Below are 21,411 nucleotides of genomic sequence, written 5' to 3' on the forward strand. Positions count from 1 at the left end.
AGTGATACTGCCTCGGAAACCCAAGGAGGGGTTGCTATGAGTCGGGTTTGACTCGACGGCACATAACAACAACAACAACAACAATAGTTGTGTGATTGAGCAAACATACACCTTGAGAACTCATGTCTATTTGCAGCAAATATTTATCAAATAGTTAATATGTGTAGGGGCAGTGGTTGTTCTGTGACAGTATTCTCGCTTTCCATACAGGAGACCCAGGTTCCACTCCCAGCCAGTGCACCTCATGCTCACCCACCTCCCATCTGTCCCTAGAGAGTTGTGTTTTGCTATGATGCTGAACAGGCTTTCTTTTCAATTCCCAGAACATCCGAATGATTTATTCAACCTTTCACTAAACACTCAGGGCCCACTCTGCTCACCGTCCAGAGAATCCAAACAGAGAAAAACTCTGCCCGTGTGGAGCTTACATTTGAGTGTAAATCTACATCCTCTGATAGACAGAGATGTCTGTGAAATGCTGTTAAGTATTTTGTGTGGAAACAATTTAAATTCAGATATAGTCCAAATGCAATAATGTAGCTGGTCCTCACAAAGGAAATATTGAGCTAAAGAAGCCAAACTCAAAAGAGAGAGTGCATCTGCAAGAGTGTGTTTATATGAAGCAGAAAACACGCAAAACTAAGCTATGGGTGCATTCAGTTTATGAAAATTCAAGAGTTGTATGTGTATGTTGTATATATTGTTGCACTTTGTTAAAATGTTAAGAAAAATATTCAAATAAAAACACAGAAATGTGTAATAAATACTAATAGATTGTTTCCAGATTAACCATCCACTAAGAAAAACTTCTTTGCTTTCTTGCACAGATCATTTAGAAATCACTATGTTGTTGTCGGTTGCTGAGTCAATTCCAACTTACAGCCACCCTGTGAGACCCTATCCCGTAGGGTTTTCTAGGCTGTAAGCTTTATGGAGCAGATTGCCAGGTCTTTGTCCTGTGAAGTTATGAGGTGCATTCAAACCACCAACCTTCTGGTTAACACCTGAGTACTTAACTGTTGTGCCACCAGGGCCCTAAGAAATCACTGTTTGGTGGTACAGTTCGCACTTGACTGCTCACCCAAAGGTTGGTGGTTCAAGCCCAACCAGCAGCACTGCAGAAGAAAGCCATGGTGATCTGCTTCCATAAGGATCACAGCCATGGAAAACCCTGTCTGTTACACGGGGGTCGCTGTGAATGGGTTTCAGCTCAATGACAATAACTTTGTGTATTTGAATAAGTCGATTGCAGTAAGCCTGTTTTTCAACTGGGAAACAGTTAACCAAAATCTTCAGAATTAACACTGCTCACGCACTCTGTCTCAATATATAAAGATCCACCTGTTTCAATGTGGTGATGTTTTTGGAAAACTAGGTCTGTTAGGGGTAAACTTTAGTACTTTCTGGAATTATCCCTCAGAGAAACAGAAAATGAGTCTTCCTGCCAGAAGATAAACATCCAAAAACTCTTCCCTTGACTTGCTGTTAGCCATTTCAACAGAAAAGTTGGGTTTTGCACCGATGTGGTTGCCTTCAGTGTGAATGGAAATAGCTATCAATGAATGCAGACTGATGCAGAATGAGAGGAGTCCGAGAAAGAAGGATGTATGTGTCTGTACACCCATGTGCTCCAGGGTCTTTTCTCTAAGATTACGTGAAGAGATCTTTAGAAATTACTCTTTTCTCCATACACTTTTATGAAACTGAAGGAAATTTTTGCCAACCATTCCCAAAATTTAATTTATTAGAAACTGAAAAAAACAAAAACCAAACTCACTGCCATTGAGTCGAATCTAACTCATAACAAGTCATGAGGCTGTATGTCTATGGAAGTAGATCGTCCAGTCTTCCTTCTGAGGGGCTGGTAGCAAGATATTTTTTCTTTGCTTAAATAATTCTTTGTCTGCTGGCAAGAGTAGGGAAATGAGCAGCCTTTCAGTGTATAGATGAGAACCCTTCCTTAAAATGGGCATTTACTGAAGAGACAGTCATTTGAGGGAGCTGCTTTTTAAAAATGTTTAAAATATGCCCTTGCAATGTTCTTATTTTGTTGCTAATTTGATCTTTGTCTTTGCTTTATCAGACATACTTAAATTTAGGGGGTTATATTGTAGGGTATACAACTTTATAGATCTATATCATCAATAGAATATAAAAGATAGGGAAACACTTTGGGTTTTCAAGTTACGGAATATCGTCCAAGTCTGGTTTTAATTAAGACTGCCAGTTTTCTAGGAATTGTGGTTTTTGTCAAATGCATGCAGGAAGCACTCTGGAGCTCTGGATTGCTTTCAGAAAACTGCAGAAACACTCTTTGATGTCATTTGTGCCAATGCATTAACACATCAGGGTCAGTAAGTGTATATATGCTGGGCATCCATTATAGCCAGAAATGAAGGTATGAACAGTTTAACTGTTTGTGAATGAGCATAACATAGTTTTCCTTTTGTTTTTTTAAGCTGCCTTCTCCAAACCTTGTGGGTTGCACCTAAGCCTTTTTGTGTTTATATCGAACGATTCTTTCTTTGTGGGTAGTACGGGGATTATTTTTATTTCTCCCGTGGGCTTTAATACACGTTTTGCATTCTGTAAAAATGTCAAGCTCTTTTCTTCATTTTAAGCAGCTAATGAATATTGCAAATTGTATAATGACACTTCTCTTCCAGTGAGATCAACAAAGAAGTTTGGCACACATAAATTTCACTGCAAGTTTTTATTTCCAGCTTGGTTACAGCATTAACTTTTCTTTCTTACCAGCCCTCTAATTTTGTATTTGGTCTTATAGATACGGTCCGAGAACTCCTGTGTCTGATGACGCAGAGTAAGTTGTCTTTTATTCGTAGGATTACATTAATTACTAGCCTAAACTGCATGCTTCCAGTACTTACCACTAATTGAAATGGAATTGATGCAACAGTGAACTGAATAGCTAACTGACTCGTGCAGCTTCAGAAAAGCACTTGAACTTGGAATGCAGAACATATGTTCTATGCAGGAGAGATGAATGAAAAAAGCAATTTAAGCATGATTCTAATATGCAGCTGCTGCTTAAAACTTACCATTTGCTTTTCATAGACCGGACATGTGACAGTCATTCTTGTTACAGTTGGGACATTGGTGCTCCTTCTGAGCCATAGAATTATTCTAAAAGGTTTACTGAGTCTTGCACTTCATTCTTGACGAGTTGGGGCTTAGAGTTAACAATGAAGCCGTCATTCCCATAGCCACATTTTTTCATTAACTAAGAAAATAAACCCTCAACCACTAATTATACATTCAGAAGCCCAAGTTCCTCCCAGGTTGGAGTAACATAAACTGCGGGATGCTTGAGACCAAAACGTTGGGGTTTTTTTGTTCAAGTTCCGTGGCATAGCAAGGGGCCAAGGATGTAACACATGGCTTGGCCTTCTTCCCCCTGGCTACTTGGTTTTCATTGCTCTCAGAGATTCATTTTGCATCCTTCCCTTACATCCAAATTTGGGAAGACTCCACTCCTTCCTATTTGGGACCACATTAACTCTCCAAATCTAAAAATGGATCTTCCATGCCAGTCATTCTGCAACTGAAATACAAGGTGGAAGCTTTCGTTACAGTGTATGAGCTTGCTCCGATTTCACTAATTTGTGCTTTAGGAAACATGATTAATATCAAATTCCAACATCAGTTGTCTGCTGAGTGGCTGCCTGGAGGCTGTCTTTTCTTTGAGAGGCATTTTGTGGCCTTGCAGGAGCCTGAACCATCGGAAGAGTGACCACCAACACTTATACTGTCCTTCTTTGCCTGGGCCGTAGTTTTAAGTCATAGAACATAGGGACGTGGGAGATAGAAATTAGGATGTAGAGCACACAAATACCTTGGGTGGCTATGAGATTAGGCAAAATACTGTTTTTGAATTATGCTTTTTCCATGTTTGTGTTCAAGATACCAGCTTAGTTTGCACTCTTAGCCCTAAGCTAAGAGTCTGACTCCAGTGCCAAGATACCCATTCCCAATGTGTGCTCTATTATTAGTTTGCGGTCCTGAGTACAGAACATTCGTGTCTCAAAACCAAATTCGGCCTGAGCTCAACTGATGACATGGAGTTAAGTCATTTGTAAACTTGAGCCCTGGTTATTACTTTTAAAATCTGCTATGGCAATATTTAACGTTCACTGAAAGGAGGATTATATAAGGTTGATAGACAAAATACTACTCTGATTTGTTAGCAAAAACATTTTGATAGAATGGACTTAATCCCCCTTTACTCAAAGCCTCTGTGCAATTTGCCTAAAATAGATCTCTGAAAGCCTTAGAAGGTAAAAGAAAGGATGCTACTTTAAAGCACTTTTGAATTTTGCCTGTACATGAGTACAAAACCTCACCTACAGAAAAAGTTCATGATTTTTTAAAAAAGGGAATGGGCATGGGGACTCCTTTGTCTCCTTCTTTAAATTCACAAAAGGCAGCCTCATAGACTGGGAACAGTAAAAAGAGCTTCCTGTCCAGAGGTCTTATCTAAACTCTAAAACTCACTGCCGTCAAGTTGGATCTGACTCATAATGACCCCTTCTTGGGTTTCTGAGGTGATATCACTATGGAAGTAGATTACCCAAACTTCCCTCCAAGGAGTAGCTGCTGGGTTTGAACCACCAACCTTCTGGTTGGCAGTCACGTGCCTTAGGCACTATGCCACCAGAGCTCCCAAGGTCTTATCTAGGAATATCCGAAGTACCAAAGTTTCTGCTTGAAGTAAACACACTTGAAAATGTAATCACATGAGAAGTAAAATCAAAAGTTTAAATCAGGAGTTTATCTTTTAAGTAAACATTTATGATAGCTTTAGATGATCTATCTTCCCCAACTACCTTTCCTTTTCAAAATCTTTAAAGACAATAATTGGCACAGATTACATTAATTAATAATTGACACACTCTTAAAGTGAAGCCAATCAAAAAAAGATGTGCCCTTTACGGAAAATGTAGGTCAGGGGCAGACCTACCGCACAGGCAGAGAGATTTCCGCCTCCTGGCAAGCCAGGAATGTTTCCGTAGATTTAGTTTCACCTTCTTACCCTCTTCCTCACTTGCACACTTCTCCTCTCCCACCACTGTCTGACCAACAAAGCCTGTGCAGTGTGAGAGCTATAGATGAGGTTTTTTTTCTTAATTCCTTTTCCTCAGACCTGGCTCAAAAATACTTTCCAGGCCTCCCTTGATGGTTATTTAATCCTGGGCCTCAAAAAATGCCAACCCACCACCATGAGAGGTGCTTGGGCTCTGCAACAAGATCCCACTGTCCCAGCAGCCCAAGGACACACTTAGTGCAAGTCATATGAATATTCTGAAACTTGGGCTTCTCTGGAATCCTCTTCTGAGTACACAGACACACACTTCTTCAACTGGGAGGCCAAATCCACCATCTGAACTACAGAACATTTTCTGCGTGGTGACTCACCCCATTCTCTGCTAGTCTTACACATTCTCAATTTCTCAATTCCTTTTTTTTGAAATGGCATAAATATATTGCTCACAGTTATTTCTCTCTCTCTCTCTTTTTTTTTTTTTTTTTTGTGCCTGTTTCCTGGTACTTCTTTTTAAAAAAATCTGGAAAATAATAGTACTTCCTGTATATGAGAGGGCAAACAAGAGTTTCTGTTTTTATTTGGCTAACTAGCTTTTGGCCACATTTGGGCTGTGGTACTGAGAGCTTCACAGTTGAGCGAGATGGGGGCCCAGGACAGAAGAACCGGATACTGAACACCTTGCTCCAGTTCATCCCATGTCTGTGGAGTGGGATAACCAAAACCCAAACCCTTTTATGGATTCCAGAAGAAGGCCTGGCCCTGTGCTCCCCCCACACACACACACCCATTTTGGTCTCATCCAAAATTCTGTGCTTTAAAAATTATAGGTGGCAAAGTCAAGGAAACAGAGTTTTCTCCCCCCACAGTCACCCATCTATGTAAGTAGATTACAAGTGAGTCCCAGCTCAGAGACTTTTATATCTTCTAAGATCTTAGCAGGGATTGCAGATTGCCTTGAAAGAGGAACTCTCTGGTTGGATATATTTAAAGGTAAGATTGTTTTGAACTGTGAGAAGACAAATAGGATAAATTTCAGCCTTTTTCTGGAAGATATATTTAAGTGAGTTTTGATCTATGAAGTTTAAGGAACATGGATTAGATTTTTCTATCTAACCCTCCAAACTCTTTCTTCTCACACAACATTTATTAATACTTTAAAAATGGATGAAAATCACACATACAGACACATACCCTTTGCGGACTACAATTTAATTTTTCTGGAAGACACAGCTGCTGAAATCACCACAATCCAATAAGTTGTTGAGGTAGCTTCACGCAGTGGTTTATCTTTTCTGTGTTAATAGAAACCCCAGAAGTCCTTCTATGCAGTTGTAGTGTTAAAATACTCATGGGAAGACCAATTACAGCTAGTCTTTGGTTTTAGTTCTCTTTGGTCAGACTTAAATTGTCCAACACTTACGTAGAGGGTAAAAACTGTCCTGCGTAGTTCGTGCAGATTCAATTCAAGTTGGTTGTAAGGAAGATGGTGGGTGGCCATTGCTTTGGATCAGCTTTTCCTTGCCGAGCACTGCCTGCTAGGGAAACTGCTTACATCCAGTGATACTGCCACAGCTCTTTGTCTGGCCATGGGGTAACTACTTTGGTCATCACTCTGATGTCTGGAATTAGCTGGTATCAATTGCATGGCTTTTCTTTTTCTTTGTGGTAAGCTGGCTTCAAAAAATTAACTGTCACAGTCCTCTTCTGTTCCTCAGTTAACAGTAAACTTTAAAGGGTCCTCTATGGTGTTGATTTTTGGACTACGTTGCCCACTTAGCCCCAGAGATAGTCATTTCTTTGAGAGGAAAAAAATAAAGAATATGGCTTTAGTTTCTACTGAAGTTTTCTTCTTGCTTCTTCAGCTTCTGCTGTAGCAAAGGTCTAAGTAACAATTACAGAAAAGACTCTATGGTGTTGCCCAACATTTTAAAAGCTACTATGGAGTAAATCAAGTGTACATACAGCCTAAGTGTTTTTTTAAGATTCTTTTTTTCCCTACCCCTTTTCAAAAAAGAGTAAATTCAGAAGCCTCCTATCAAAAAATAAAAATGATTGTGAGAATCTTACAGTGAAAAGAATACATTAACTCAGATCTTTTTTTTTTTCCCTTAGTCTTATTATAAAATACTTATTTTTCTCGATTCCAAGATGCCATCAACTGCACTATCCACTCAAGGACAATTTTACAGGAAATAAAAATAAGTAACCATATCAAATGCATACATCATCAATTCATAGATGTTGGATGCATCCAAACTTCAGGAAATACAATAAGAAAAAGTAGATGTTTTCCACTTGAGGCCATGTGATATTTTTTTGAAAATGGAGAAATTGTGTCAGTTAATGTAGAAAGCATTTAAGCCAGCTCTGTACACAAAGCAGCGCTGGCTGGAATATAATCTCCCTCCATGAAATACTGCCCTTCCTCCCCACAGACTCTCCCCATGGTGTACCTTTTAATTCTCTTTATTTTTTACTGTATTTCCAAATGAGAGGATCCCAGAGCTTCAAATATGTCTTTCTAGTGCACTTACACATAAAAAAATCACTGAAGAAAAGTATGATCACATTTGCTTTGGCATCAAAAGCTATAGAGATGAGGGCACTAGCACGCCCCCTGCCCTCTGAGGGATCCCAGCTGGCTGTGAATCCCGCTGCTGTTTTGTGCTGCTGAGGGAAAGGGCAGTTTTCCAAGTACGGTAGTGCCCCCATGTGGCAGCATGCCCCGGAAAGTGCAGAGAAATGATGGGTGCTGATCCCGGTCACTTTTTGTTTTCCCTCTCTCCTCACTCAGGAGCACAAGTATGTTTGACATGCGGTGTGAGGAGGAGGCTGTGGTGCAGCCACACAGCAGGGCCCGCCAGGAGCAGCTGCAGCTGATAAATAACCAGCTGAGGGAAGAAGATGACAAGTGGCAAGACGTGAGTACAGGCCAAGGCCCCAAGCAGTGGGAGGCCGCTCAGCATGATAAGTTAGAGGCCCTTTGGAGCAGAAAATCAGCTCCAAAGGTGGATTGACTTGGACTTGAAAGCCATGCAGGAGACCTTAGATTGGGGAGGGCTGTTGAGAGAGAGCCCATAGAGGATTTTAGACAGTGACACAGTAAATGTGGGAATTAAAAGAAGGTTAATAGTCTGCCTATTGAGGAGTGAATGACATAGATTATGCAGTCAGCTAATACCTTTGCTAGAAGCTTGGCCACAAAGGAGAGTGGAGTGAGGGAGAGGTGCCTGGAATGAAATATAGGATTGACAGTGAGTTGTCTTTTGAAAGTCAATATTTGAAATATTGACGATGATGATAATTGCCAACACTGAAAGTATACCAGTGCCAGGCACTGTTCTAAGTACTTTGTACAGATCAATTAATTTAATCCTCTTAGTAACCCAACGAGCTAGGAACAATTATTGCTCCCAATTTCAGTCCCAAAACAGCTAATTAACTTGCCCCAGGTCACACAGTTAGTGAGTGCAGTAGCCAGGGTTTGAATCAGGGAAGGAAGCTTCCAGAGCCTGCTGAGGGCCCTGAAGGTGTGCTGAGAGAGCAAAGACCCAGGGCAGGTGACAGGGCTTGACAGCAGAGATGAGAGGAAGAGTGGGTTATTTCATTTCATCCTCGTGGAGCATGCTTGGGGAGTGACTCCAGATTTGACTCTACCATTAGGCAAAAAAGTTGTCCAGAGTCAGTAAAATGTAGTAATAATTATGTCTACAATATATTGAACACTTACTCTCTGCCTGGAACCGTGTATGTTATCTCATCTAACAAAAAACCTGTGAGAGTAGGTGCTATTATCATCCCATTTTAGAGATTAAGAAATTGAGGTACAGAGAGACTAAGGAACTTGCCTGAGATTCCAAACCATGGAGGAGATAGAGGTGGGATTATTCCCCTGAGCTGCAAATCCCATCCATTTGACCCCAGAATCCTAACTCTTCATTGTTATAATGTAATTTCCTATAGGATTTGTGGGGAAGTTGTTGTAAGGATCAGATGAATAAATGCATGCAAAATCATCAGGCTGTAAGAACCCAAAGCCAATTTTTTCCCACGTTTTCTTCCTTCCTTAAGGAACCTCTCTGGGCCTGTGGTAATCCTTAACTATTCTCTTGTCAGCAAGATCAGAATAATCTCCATTCACAGTGCAAAGGTCATAAATAGAGAGGAAGTTTCTTATAATTACATAAGCAAATTCGCTAAAAATTGCCCATATTTCATATTCTCTCTTTAAACAAATGTGCTTCCCTGCTATGAAAAAATGTAGGTAGTATGTGAATGTTCCACGTCCTTGAGGCATTCCTGTATCAACCGGACATACATTGGATTGTGTGGGAAAGTTCTAACACAGTGCCTGGCCCATAGTCAGTACTCACTAAGCTCTGAATAGTAGAAATGAAATTATGTGCAAACCTGAAGAAAAATATTCTCTCTTTCTCCCTGCAGGACCTGGCTCGATGGAAGAGCCGCAGAAGAAGTGCTTCTCAGGACTTAATCAAGAAAGAGGAAGAAAGGAAAAAAATGGAGAAGTTACTGGCTGGTGAAGATGGAACAAGAGAACGAAGGAAAAGCATCAAAACCTACAGAGAAATTGTTCAAGAAAAGTGGGTTCTTTCTATTGTGTTTTTAAATGTACAATTTATGTAGATGTGCTCTTTTTCTAAACCTTGTTGGTTTTCACAGGCTCTGACAGCAACGTCTTAAACGTTCTGTGCCATCCCTTCCATTCCACCTTGGTTCCTACCAAGGCCTTCTATGCAATTTTAATGGCTGTTAACTCTATCATTGCTTCCCCCTCTCACACCCAATTTTCAGAGAACGGAGAGAGAGAGAGTTGCATGAGGCATATAAGAATGCTCGGTCCCAGGAGGAGGCAGAGGGGATCCTTCAGCAGTACATTGAGAGATTCACCATCAGCGAGGCTGTTCTTGAACGCTTGGAGATGCCAAAAATTCTGGAAAGAAGCCATTCAACAGAGCCAAACTTATCCTCCTTCTCAAACGACCCCAACCCCATGAAATACCTGCGGCAACAGTCACTGCCTCCACCCAAATTCACTGCCACTGTTGAAACCACCATCGCTCGTGCCAGTGCTCTGGATACCAGCATGTCAGCAGGCAGTGGGTCTCCAAGCAAAACTGTCAGTCCCAAAGCAGTGCCTATGCTGACACCCAAGCCTTACACCCAGCCCAAAAGCTCTCAAGAGGTTCTGAAGACCTTTAAGGTAGGATGAGTTCCTTAAGAGTAGAATGCAAACAAAACTCCAGGTACTCAATGGAGAGAGACATCTTGTCTCAAGAAAATGCAATTATTTTTACCTAGCAGAACTAAAATATGTTAAAATTTGCATCTGTGAAGTTTATCTGTCTCAGGATATTTGGGTTTGCAAATAATTAAGAAACCCCAGTTACTGTGGTTGGTCCTGTTGGACTCCAATGAGATTGATGGTTGGGTCAGTCCCATGAGCACAGTCTATTTTCTAGTTTGATATAACAGCATGGTATCTATACTGGTTCTTGTTGAATATACCCTTGAGTCAGTTTTGACACATGCAATTCTACAGGACAGAGTAGAACTACCTTAAAGGGTTTCTTAGCCTGTAATCTTTACAGGACCACATCACCAGATCTTTCTCCAGTGGCCCACTGGTGCGTTCAAACACTGACCTTACAGTTAGCAGCTTAGTGCTTAACCATTGCACCACCAGGGCCCCTTAGTAGTAGCCAACCATAGTATGGTAACATTGTTCATGAGTTGCAATTGACTTGGCAGCAAGTGTGTGTGTGTGTGTGTGTGTGTGTGTGTGTGTGTGATATCTCCAGACATTTAGCAGTATTGAAAGCTCAGAGTATAACATTTTAGTTGACTTTGGTTTAAATAGTCCTATAGGCATCTGTCTGACCTCTCTTTTAAGAAGAAATTGACATCAGATCCAAAAAGATGCTAAGATTGCAATAGTAATAATACAAGAAATACATGGAATATGGGATATACTTGGTCCTTAGATAAGACAAGTTTTATTTTTCAAATGGAAGAAATGATGGGGCACTAGGTTGTGTTTACTGGTAAATGTGTAAAATAACGTTCTAGAACCAAAGAACCTATAATAACCAACCATCTTCCCATTTCTTCAAGCTCCAGTATTTCCCTCACATTCAGAAACATTTCTCCCCTGTTGAAAGTTCTTTTGACTATAAAGAAAAATCAGTTTTCATTGTCAGCCTGTGTTTCATTCACACAGGTTCACAATAGAAGACAGAAGTGGAATACTTCAGAGGAGGCATGAACATCGTCATTACAAAAAGTTTGCTAAACCAAACTGATTGAGCAATATGATGTCATTCATCTTCCTTATTAAATTTCAGAGGGCACAAACCATACTTTCTGACTTTTGCTTAAATGAATCTGAATGTATCTTAAAAATCTGTGCTTCAAGCATTGATAGAATAATAGAAAGATGCCTTGGCTGTCTTATCTGCATTGAACTGGATGTATGTCCCTTTCGTGACAGGGCCTGTCCCCTTATAGCTTCATCCCCAATGCCTGGCATAAGTGGCTAGGATATAGTAGGCACTCGGCAAGTGTGTATTGAATAAATAAGTGAATCTTCCCTGAGAAGATAAGCTCCTAAGCATGCAGACACATCCCACACAAATATGCTCATGCCCACGCATGCTCAATGGTCCACTCCTGTAGCTTTCCCTCACCTACAGTCTAGGATGATGAACCGTCTGTGATATTTCAGGAAGGAAGGTCTTATACTGAGGTGGCCCAGCACAGGCATAGGGAATAATTTCAATTAACTTTGTACCTAAGGCCTCTGACCAGATAATTTAGATGTCCAGTTTTTCCTCCTTTATGTAAATAGTACATTGTGAGAGTTTATAGAACTATTAGGATAGCTAGGGAGACTTTGCTTTAGTTTTTTCCTGGGACTTTTTTAGGTGGAGAAGTACTGGAGAAGTAGTTGTGATATCACCTTATGTTAGGCTAATCTATTTCAATGCAGTCCTAGAGTTACCTCAACCATCTGAGTAGCTTTGCAAAAACAAGTTGTCCTCGAGTTGATTCCAACTTATGGAACCCATGTACATTAGAGGGGAACTGTCCTCTGTAGGGTTTTCAGTAGCTGATGCTGCAGAAGCACATTGCTGTGCCTTTCTTCCAAGGCAACTCTACGTGGACTCAAACCTCCAACCTTTCGGGTGGCAGCCAATCACATTAACCATTTGCATCCCCCAGGGACTCCAGAAGTTACTTTGCAGGATTCACTAAAATGAGCTACTTATATTCTTACACCTCCCACTTAAGGCGTCATCCCCATGCAAAAACACAGCCATTTTGAAAGGCACAGAGGAAATCTGATTGACTTCATTTAGAAATGAATGTGTGTATGAGTGGTCTGGGCCTCAGGCCCTGCTTTCTCTGCACCATGGATTTTTCCTTCTCTCCAGGTGTTCGCATGATACGCTTCTAATGTGTTTGGCTGTGTTACATCCAAGGCCAACTTCTCCTGATTCTGAATGTGTTATTTCTTTTTTTACAGTCTTTGATTGGGGAATAGCGTGTTTTTGTTCATCCTGATTTTTATAGGTAGATGGGAAAGTCAGCGTGAATGGAGAAATGGCTCATGGAGACGAGGAGGAGAAAGAAAGAGAGTGTCTCACAGAGGCATTTGCCCCCTCCTTACCCAAATCCCAGATGTCTGAAGGTGTGGCCAGAGTGCATGGGTCGCCTGTGGAGTTAAAACAAGACAACAATGGCATTGAGATCAACATAAGGAAGCCAAATTCTGTTCCCCAGGAACTGACAGTAAGAACCAAAGCTTTTTTTTTTTTTTAACTTTCCTTGGGATAATTCCATTGTGAAATAATTTCTTTAAAAAAATAAGTAGGTCTTGGTAATGATCATCTTCTTTGTGGGGTATAATAATACCAGTTATTATGTCAAGTCCAACTCATCATGACCCCTTTTGTGTCAGAGTAGAACTGTGCTTCAGTGTGTTTTTATGATGCAATGAATTACTTAACATGGTGCTTCTAGCCATAGTCTTTATAACTCCCAACAATAATTGGGCAGGACTACGGAAATGTCAGGTGCTTGTGGCCCACCACAGGTATTGAATAGCTTGCTAATAAGGTAAATAAGGTGCATGACACCTTTGTGGCAGTGGGACCATGCAAATTATGGGGGCATTGGTCAGTTTTGCCATCCTGCTAGGCTTAAGATGAGCCATCCCAGAGGCAGAAAGGGGGATCTCACTACCATCAAGAAAGAAGAGCCAGGAGTAGTGCATATCCTTTGGACCCAGAGATGAACCGCCTAGACTCACAAGACAGACAGACAGCTGTAACAGTTTGCTGAGATGGTAAGAAATGATGAGAAGCACCAGCAGAGAAATGATGGCAGCAGAAGCAAGAGACCCAATAGGAGATAGCACAGTGGACTTCCAGACCCATGGAGTGAGAAAGCTGAGCACCTTCAGGCAGGAGACTTGCTGGCAGAGTGGGGTACCTCTAGGCATTTATCAGTGAGCTAAAATAGCTTTGTAATACTTGCCCCAGCACAGCAGAGGCCAAGGGTCAGTGAGGCATGCCTGAGGCCACTGCTGAGAAAGGGCTGTCCTGACCAAAACACTATATCCCGAGTTCTGATCCTGAATTGTAACCTGTTACTTCCCTAATAAACCCTGTAATTGTAAGTACTTTCTGTGAGTCCTATGTGGCCATTGAAACATATTATCGAAACCACTAGAGAAGTAGAGTGCCATGGGTGGGACAGTTGGTGTCAGAATTGGTAAAGAGGTTGCAGGGGGCAGGCATGTTTGACCTCCATCCCAAGGGCATCATCCTTAGGCTATTGATGTTGATCTTGATCTTCTTCTCCCTCATGAAGTTAGAGGAGCTCAGACACCTCCACCACACCAGTAATGTTTTTGCAGTTTTCAATGGCTGGTTTTTCAGCAGCAGACCACCAGGTCTTCCTTCTGAGGTACCTCTCAACCCTTTAGTTAGCAGCCACCACATTAATGTTTTTATCACCCAGGGGTGATGTATAGAAGGAATAATGTAATTTGTGAATGAGAAATGACTTTTCTTGTCTTCATACTGTTGATGTCTAGTGTTAAGGAAAAATAAGTAAGCCTCTAGAATACTTTCATTTTTTTCTGTTTGTTTTGGACTCTATTAGAATAGAATAGTTAATGGGAGCTCTGGTAGCGTAGTGCCTAAGGTATTTGACTACTAAGCAGAAGGCTGGTGGTTCAACCCCACCAGCCACTTCTTGGGAGGAAAGTTGGGCAATCTACTTCCTCGGAAACCCAAGGAGGGGTCACTATGAGTCAAATCAAATCAACAGCAGTGAGTTTGGTTTATTTTTTTCAGAATAGTGAATAGAATTTGAAAAGAATCAGTACTGTCAGAACATGGCTTTCCAATCTTAAACCAAAAATAACCCAAAAAAAAAAAATTGTTGCCATTGAGTCAATTCTGATTCATGGCGACCCCATGTGTTGTAGAGTAGAACTGCACGCCACAAAGTTATCATGGTTGTGACCGTTCAGAAGATGACCAGGCCTTTCTTCTGATGTACCTCTAGCTGGATTTGAACCTCCAAACCTTTGGTTAGTAGCCCAGTGTTAAACCATTGGTTCCACAGGTACTCTATTCTTAAGGATGTGTATAAAAACATCATTTTCTTTTTAATTTAAACAACAGCAACAACGAAACAAAACAAAACAAAAAATCCTTAGTAAAAAAAAAACTATTTTTGTCAGCTTAACCCATTAAATTTGGAAAAATTAAAAGCAGTATTAGATGGCCAAGCTAAAAATTGTAGGGTAATTCAAGAACAACAGAAAACAAAACTCAAAGTAACATCACATTTTCCAGATGGGAGTATAAAATGTCAATGTGAAAATTACACTTTTCTTAGATCTCGCACCCAAAAAACTCTACAGATTATGCTGACCAAACGAAAACCATCACTACTCTAGACACAGCCCAGCTTTGGAGTTTAAGCTGGACTCTGCCCAAACTCATTTGTCCTCACCAATTTATAGTGTTTGGGTTGAATTACAGGATGTGAAAAATTGTCAAGATTCTCCGCCTAGCACCTGGAGAAGTTTGGTTCAGTTGTATTCCAACTCCAGGGCTAAGAGTTAAAAGACATTGCTAACTAATACCCAGTCAGCAGAGTGGCTATTATTTTTCTTATCTCTGCAGTTGTCTTTTGAAGAATAAAATTATGTTTTCTTAGAGGACTTGAGAGGTTGTAATTCTTCCCTGCAGTGCTCAAAGGGATCCAGAAAGAGATTTCTATTGGAATAGACCAAAATAATTTCCTCACCATGGCAACATGTTTCTTAGTCTCTGGGAGCAAAATTTTGCGATCCAGGCAAATGCTGTCTCTCTACCTAGAATTTAATTTCACTTTTCATTTGCATGTTACCATCTCTAAGGAGTTCTTACAAATTATCATGGGATAGGACAGTAGAGTTCTGCTTGCTCTATGGGAATGTTACTGGTAGAATAACTACTTTGTTCTTAAATTTAAATTAGAAACTCCCCAAATAATAAGATCTTGCAAGGACAGAATTGCTTTTCTAAGACAGGTTAGGAATTCTGTTCTTACTTCTCTTTGGCTACACTCTCTGATAGGCATTTTCTCAATTCCCTTCCTAAACACCCTTCTTTTCCTCAATTTGGTTATTTTGCCTATCCGGCCCCAGGCCTTTTGCACAGACTGCCAAGCACTGCTCTTGCTCAATAGATTTGGAACAGCAACAGTGCAAGTGGCCATACTTCCCCCACAGCACCAGCCACATAACAGAGGTGGTCAGAGTTTAGGTCAGGCCCAGCAGATTTTATTAAAACAAATCTTCAGGGTTCTGCTATCAGGCATGTATCTGTACCTCTCATCAGTTCTGCCATCTGACCAGCTTGTTGTTTGAATTTGGGGAAAACCCTACGTTGACTGAATAGATTTTACTTCTGACAGAAGTTAAAGGAACAAGTAAAGACATCAGAAGTTACAAAGAACAAGTAGATGGTCTAAACTCCATTAACAACTATTTCATCTCTCTTGTTTAAGTTTTTAGTCCATTTGGGGAAATCTATGACTGACCTGTATGAAGCCTAGGGCATTAAGCCCCACACTCCTAAAGCAGAAGAAGAGAGTTTGTTTGATTTGTTTTAGAAAACTAAAACTTACCTCAAAAAGTACATTTATTCTCAGTAATACTAATTATCTTATTTTTACAACAAGCAAACTAAAACAAAAGGTCTTTTCTCTCTTAATCCCAGATATTTCCCATTTAATGGTAGTTGCACTGCTAAACTCCCAAAAGGCATCGAGAAAATTGTTATTTCACCCCCTTCCCCTTAAGTGTCTTGTTTTGAGAACAGAAAAAGGAGATGATCCCAAAGCAATCATATTATTTTAGGAATCTGTCCACTGTAACAAGAATTCCAAACAAAACGTGGTCTTATAGACTTTCTTCCCGGAAACCGGCTTCATCTTGGACAGCCTGCGGAGGCAGGTTCAGACTGCAGGAAAAGCCTGGGGAGTTGCTTTGTCCATGTATTTCTTCGTTGAAGGAACTGCCTAGTTTGGAGGGTTTCTAGTTCAGTAAACCTTTTGATTCTGAACAGGTCCAGTGCCAGTTGCTCTCGAGTTGCTTCTGACTGGTATTGACCCCCTCTGTTGACCCCATGTATGTCAGAGTAGAACTGTGCTCCATGGGGTTTTCAGTGGATCATTTTTCGGAAGTAGATCACCAGGCCTTTCTTTCGAGGTGCGTCTGGGTGGCTTGAATCTCTAACCTTTTGGTTAGTAGCCCAACACCTAACTTTGCACCACCTAGGGACTCCATCCTGAGTAAATGTTGCTGTTGTTGTTGGGTGCTGTCGAGTCAGCTCTGACTCATAGTGACTCTATGTACAACAGAGCGAAACACTGCCTGGTCCTGCACCAGTGCTATACCTGACTGCATTGTTTCAGCCAGTGTGTTAATCCATCTTGTTGAGGGCCTTCCCCTTTTTTGCTGACCCTCCACTTTAGCAGCATGATATCCTTCTCCAGGCATTGGTCTCTTCTGACAACATGACCAAAGCAGGTGAGATGAAGTCTGGGCATTTTCGCTTCCAAGGAGCATGCCGACTGCACTTCTTCCAGGAGAGTTTTGTTAGTTCTTCTGGCAGCCCACAGTCTTCCTTATTCATTGTCTACCTTTCACATGCATGTGAGGTGATTGGAAACATCATGGCTTGGGTTACGTGCACCTTTGTCTTCTGAGAGACATCTTTGCTCTTCAGCACTTTATTTCTGAATAAATAGTAGCATATATATCCTGCCTCTGATACTTTAAGCTATTGAATTAACTATAGCAGGGAATATTGCATGATTTTCTGGGTAGTTAATTACCTATGTATATTTATTAGACTATAAGAAAAGTTATTAGCTGTACTTCACAGGACTTTGGCTCATTACAAAAACACTCTTCATACTTGCTTGCGACTTGTGACACCAAAAGTTTCCATTCAGAATGTGTTATTCCTAGATTCCTTTTAAAGAATTCCTTCTCTGGTAAACCTCCACCTCATTTTACTTATGTCTTCATTATTCAAAGGAAAGCACTTATTTATTGTACTATAATCAAGATTTTGGTATTGACAAAGCAGAATTAATTGGTCATGGTAAAATATGGTGACAAGCTTAAAACAAGAAGCTGTACTTCAGAGCCTCTTTGGGATGGATACCAGCTTAGACTTGATTTTCTGTTCCTAGTTCCCTTGCCCAGTTCTGTGGGGCTATCAAAAGAATAGTGTTTGTTTTAAATGGTGGCTTTCTTCCCAAAAAGGCCTTCCTAACAGATACACTCTCTACAGAGGAGTAGCCTCACCCACCACTAAAATGTCACGATTCCTTTAGGGCAAGCTGGAACTGCTCAAAGGGCACAGCAGCTGCAGTAGGCAGGAGCATTAATTCAGAACGTGAGGCACAGCTGCCAAATAGGATGGCTATCCAACTCCGAGCTGGGTGGGGAGTGGGGAAGCAAGTTGCCCCATTAGTTCTTGGGCTGGCGTGAGCACTCACATATGGAATCAAGTCCTCTCCTTGGTTTCCTTCCATCTTATCATTCTCATTTTTAATTTTTTTTAATAATTTATTTTCTTGTCATTGAAAATATGCACAGCAGAACATACACCAATTCAATCGTTTCGACATGTACAATTCAGTGACATGGATTACGTTCTTCTAGTTGTACAACCATGCTCACCCTCCTTCTCCAATTGCTCCTCTCCTCTTGACATAAACTCATGCCCCCTAAGCTTCCTAGCTAAGCTTTCAAATTGATGCCATATAGATAGTTCTGTGAAAGAGCACAGTGCCCAAGGCAGACATTGTTTACTGATTAAATGGCTGTCTTACTTTAGAAACAGAGCCTAAATTAAGTTAGCATTTTAATTCTTTTAGTCAGGAGCTCTGGTGGCATAGTGCCCAAGGCATTTGACTGCTAACCAGAGGGCTGGCAGTTCAAACCCACCAGCCACTCCTCAGAGGAAGATTGGGCATTATTTTTCTGTAGAGATACCACCTCAGAAACCCAAGGAGGGGTCACTATGAGTCAGACTTCTCTGGCTATATCTACTGGTACTAGGAAATTCTAGGTCATCTTTAGTCAAATCACCTCTATGAGGATGAGAGTATGAGAGCAATGTCCTCGCAAATGTTTGACTGGCAACGGATAAGCTTGAATGAAGGACCTGTATGGGGCCCCATTCTTTGAAATAGAAGAAGCTTAGAAATGTACTGGGATAGCAATTTCCATTAAGCAACTAGAAAATTATAAAAAGAAATATTAAGTATTAGACTGTGGGGTGAGAAGCCTAGTGGGACATAAGATTACCAAGAGCACAGCAGATCGTGGCAGGTGTGGGTTAGTCTGGGAAGGTCTTACAGGGGGATTGGATTTGGAAATGGCCTTAAGTATGGGATTTGTACTGGCATGGAGGAGAGAAGACAAGCAGAAGAAAATGCACAGACAGTGGTGATGAGCCCACAAGAGGGTCCCAGGAGACGATCCTGGGGCTCATTTGGATAAGAGGTGATGAGGGTGACCAGACTCTATACACTCCAGGCAGAGGAATCAGCATCCCCTCTGGCAGCTCCCTGTATCTCAGGGCTTTGCGTTTCTGCTCTTACTTGTTATCCCTGGCATACCTCAGGGCTTTTGCTGACAGTCCAACCAGTATCTGTCTAAAGGCACAAAGGAAGAAGGAACATCTTTCTTTGCATTTTAAAACATTAGTTTCTGTAAGTAGATTGCATCGCAGATCAAATGACAACACCTAGGACTGGAAAAGGATTTGCAAGTGTAGCTAATCTGAGGCCTTAGTTATCCTATGTTTAACTTAAAATCCAAACTCACTGCCATCAAGTCATATTCGACTCATAGCAACCCCTCCTTAGGTTTTCAAGGCAGTATCACTACAGAACTTGATTGCCCAATCTTCTTTCCGAGGAGTGGCTGGTGGGTTTGAACTGCCAAACTTCTGGTTGGCAGTCAAAAGCCTTTAAGCACTATGCCACCAGCACCCCCTATCCTATGTTTAGGGATCTACAAAAACATTTTCTCTCTCTTTCTCAGAATGATTCCAGTGCTTTGTTTTTGCCACACACACCACCATCAGTTTTATTAGTATTTGAATCTTTATTTCCTCAGTAATACCAAAAATGACCTTTTCCTAAATACTGGTCTTCCATGCACTAGGTCAAAGATCAAACCCACCTGGGCAAATAAAGCTGAGCCTTGGTTTATATGTAAAATAAGTATTATATTAGTATATGCATCAGATGGCTATCATGAGAATTCATGTATATAGTGCACATAACATAAAGTTAACTCATGGATCAAAACGAAACCCACTGCCATTGAGTCAATTCTGACTCATAGGGGTCATGTAGAACAGAGTAGGACTCTCCCATAGGGTTTCCAAGGCTGTAAATCTTTGTGGAAGCTGACTGCCTCATCTTTCTCCCATGGAGCAGCTGGTGGTTTGAACTGCCAAACTTTTGGTTAGCAGCCAAATGCTTTCACCACTGTACCACCAGAGTTCCTTCATGGACCAGAGGTACCCTTAAATTGTTTCTGATATTTGCACACAACAACTGAGAGAAAGAAAGTTATAATACATTTTTTTGGAAACTCAAAACGGTGTTAGGTGTAAAGTTTTTTAAATTAAAGTAAGACCATAAAAATTACCGTGTTTAACAGATGTGAATCTAATACTAATAAGATAAATTCCTTGTCACCTTCCAACTCAGCTTGTCAGTCATTCCAGTTATAAATCTCTATGACATCTGCAGCTTGGAAGGGGCTTTTCCAGTAGACAGTCACCCTTCCAAATAGTCACTTGATTCTTCCTGCAGCTCTTTTTCCTTCGTCTGTGGTTCACTTTTTCCCCACTTCTGGCTTCTTCATGCCACCTAGTCTCACAAGACTCATTGTCCCCTCTGTTGTACTATCTCACTACTGTTGCCAACTCATCCCAAATGACATTGCCCACATCCTCCTCGCTGGCCGGCACCTTCCCACCAGGTGGGCAATTCTCCTTCATTGGCCAAAGGCCAAACCTAGCTATTGGGTATCTAAGTTACTTCCTCTGCATCCCTTCAACTGAGTAAGCTGTAAGCCTTCCTCTTGAAGACTCAGTACTTTACTAATGTTTTCCAGTCCAGATATACAGACAATTGGATCTTTCTTGAAGCAGTTCATTTTGCAGTGAGGACAGGGTGAAGGCATTTGAGTAGGTGCTATTTTCCTTACAGCTCAGGCCAACTGCAAATTCCTTTTAGATGTCAAATGCCAACAAACATTTCTTCGAAACTATTTTTTTCCATCAAGAAGTATTTATAAATTGTTATATTTAATGCTCTTTCAAAATTATTAAAGATACTCAGTTTCAGAAGAGTTTGAAGACCTCAAGAAAGCATATTCTTATTGTTGTTGTTTGCTGTCGAGTCAATTCTGACCCATTGTAATACACAGTGACCCTGTGTATTACAGAGTAGAACTGCCCCATACAGTCTTCTTGGCTGTAATCACATGACTTGACTTCTACAGTGACACTAGGTGGGTTTGAACTGCCAGCGTTTTAGCTAACAGGTGAGCACAAACCATCTGTGCTACCTAGGGACCTTCAAGAAAACCAAAACCAAACCCACTGCCATCAAGTTGATTCTGACTCACAGCAACCCAATGTTGTTGTTGTTGTTATGTGCCATCGAGTCGGTGCCGACTCATAGCGACCCCTCCTTGGGTTTCCGAGGCAGTATCACTACGGAAGTAG

General features: G+C 41.0%; 1 protein-coding gene across 1 annotated transcript in view; it reads left to right on the forward strand.

Annotated features, from left to right (window-relative positions):
* Positions 1-21,411, forward strand: part of LIMCH1 (LIM and calponin homology domains 1) — a 143,057-nt gene that overhangs the window by 46,200 nt on the left and 75,446 nt on the right. The window contains exons 4-8 of the mRNA XM_042781817.1: positions 2,786-2,821; positions 7,857-7,983; positions 9,506-9,663; positions 9,875-10,283; positions 12,653-12,871. Coding sequence (XP_042637751.1) covers positions 2,786-2,821; positions 7,857-7,983; positions 9,506-9,663; positions 9,875-10,283; positions 12,653-12,871 — 949 coding nt within the window. The remainder of the gene's footprint in view (positions 1-2,785; positions 2,822-7,856; positions 7,984-9,505; positions 9,664-9,874; positions 10,284-12,652; positions 12,872-21,411) is intronic.

The sequence above is a fragment of the Orycteropus afer genome, unplaced genomic scaffold (genome assembly GCF_000298275.1).
Source record: "Orycteropus afer afer isolate SDZICR_OR568_19922 unplaced genomic scaffold, OryAfe1.0 scaffold00176, whole genome shotgun sequence".
NCBI classification, from domain to species: Eukaryota; Metazoa; Chordata; class Mammalia; order Tubulidentata; family Orycteropodidae; genus Orycteropus; species Orycteropus afer.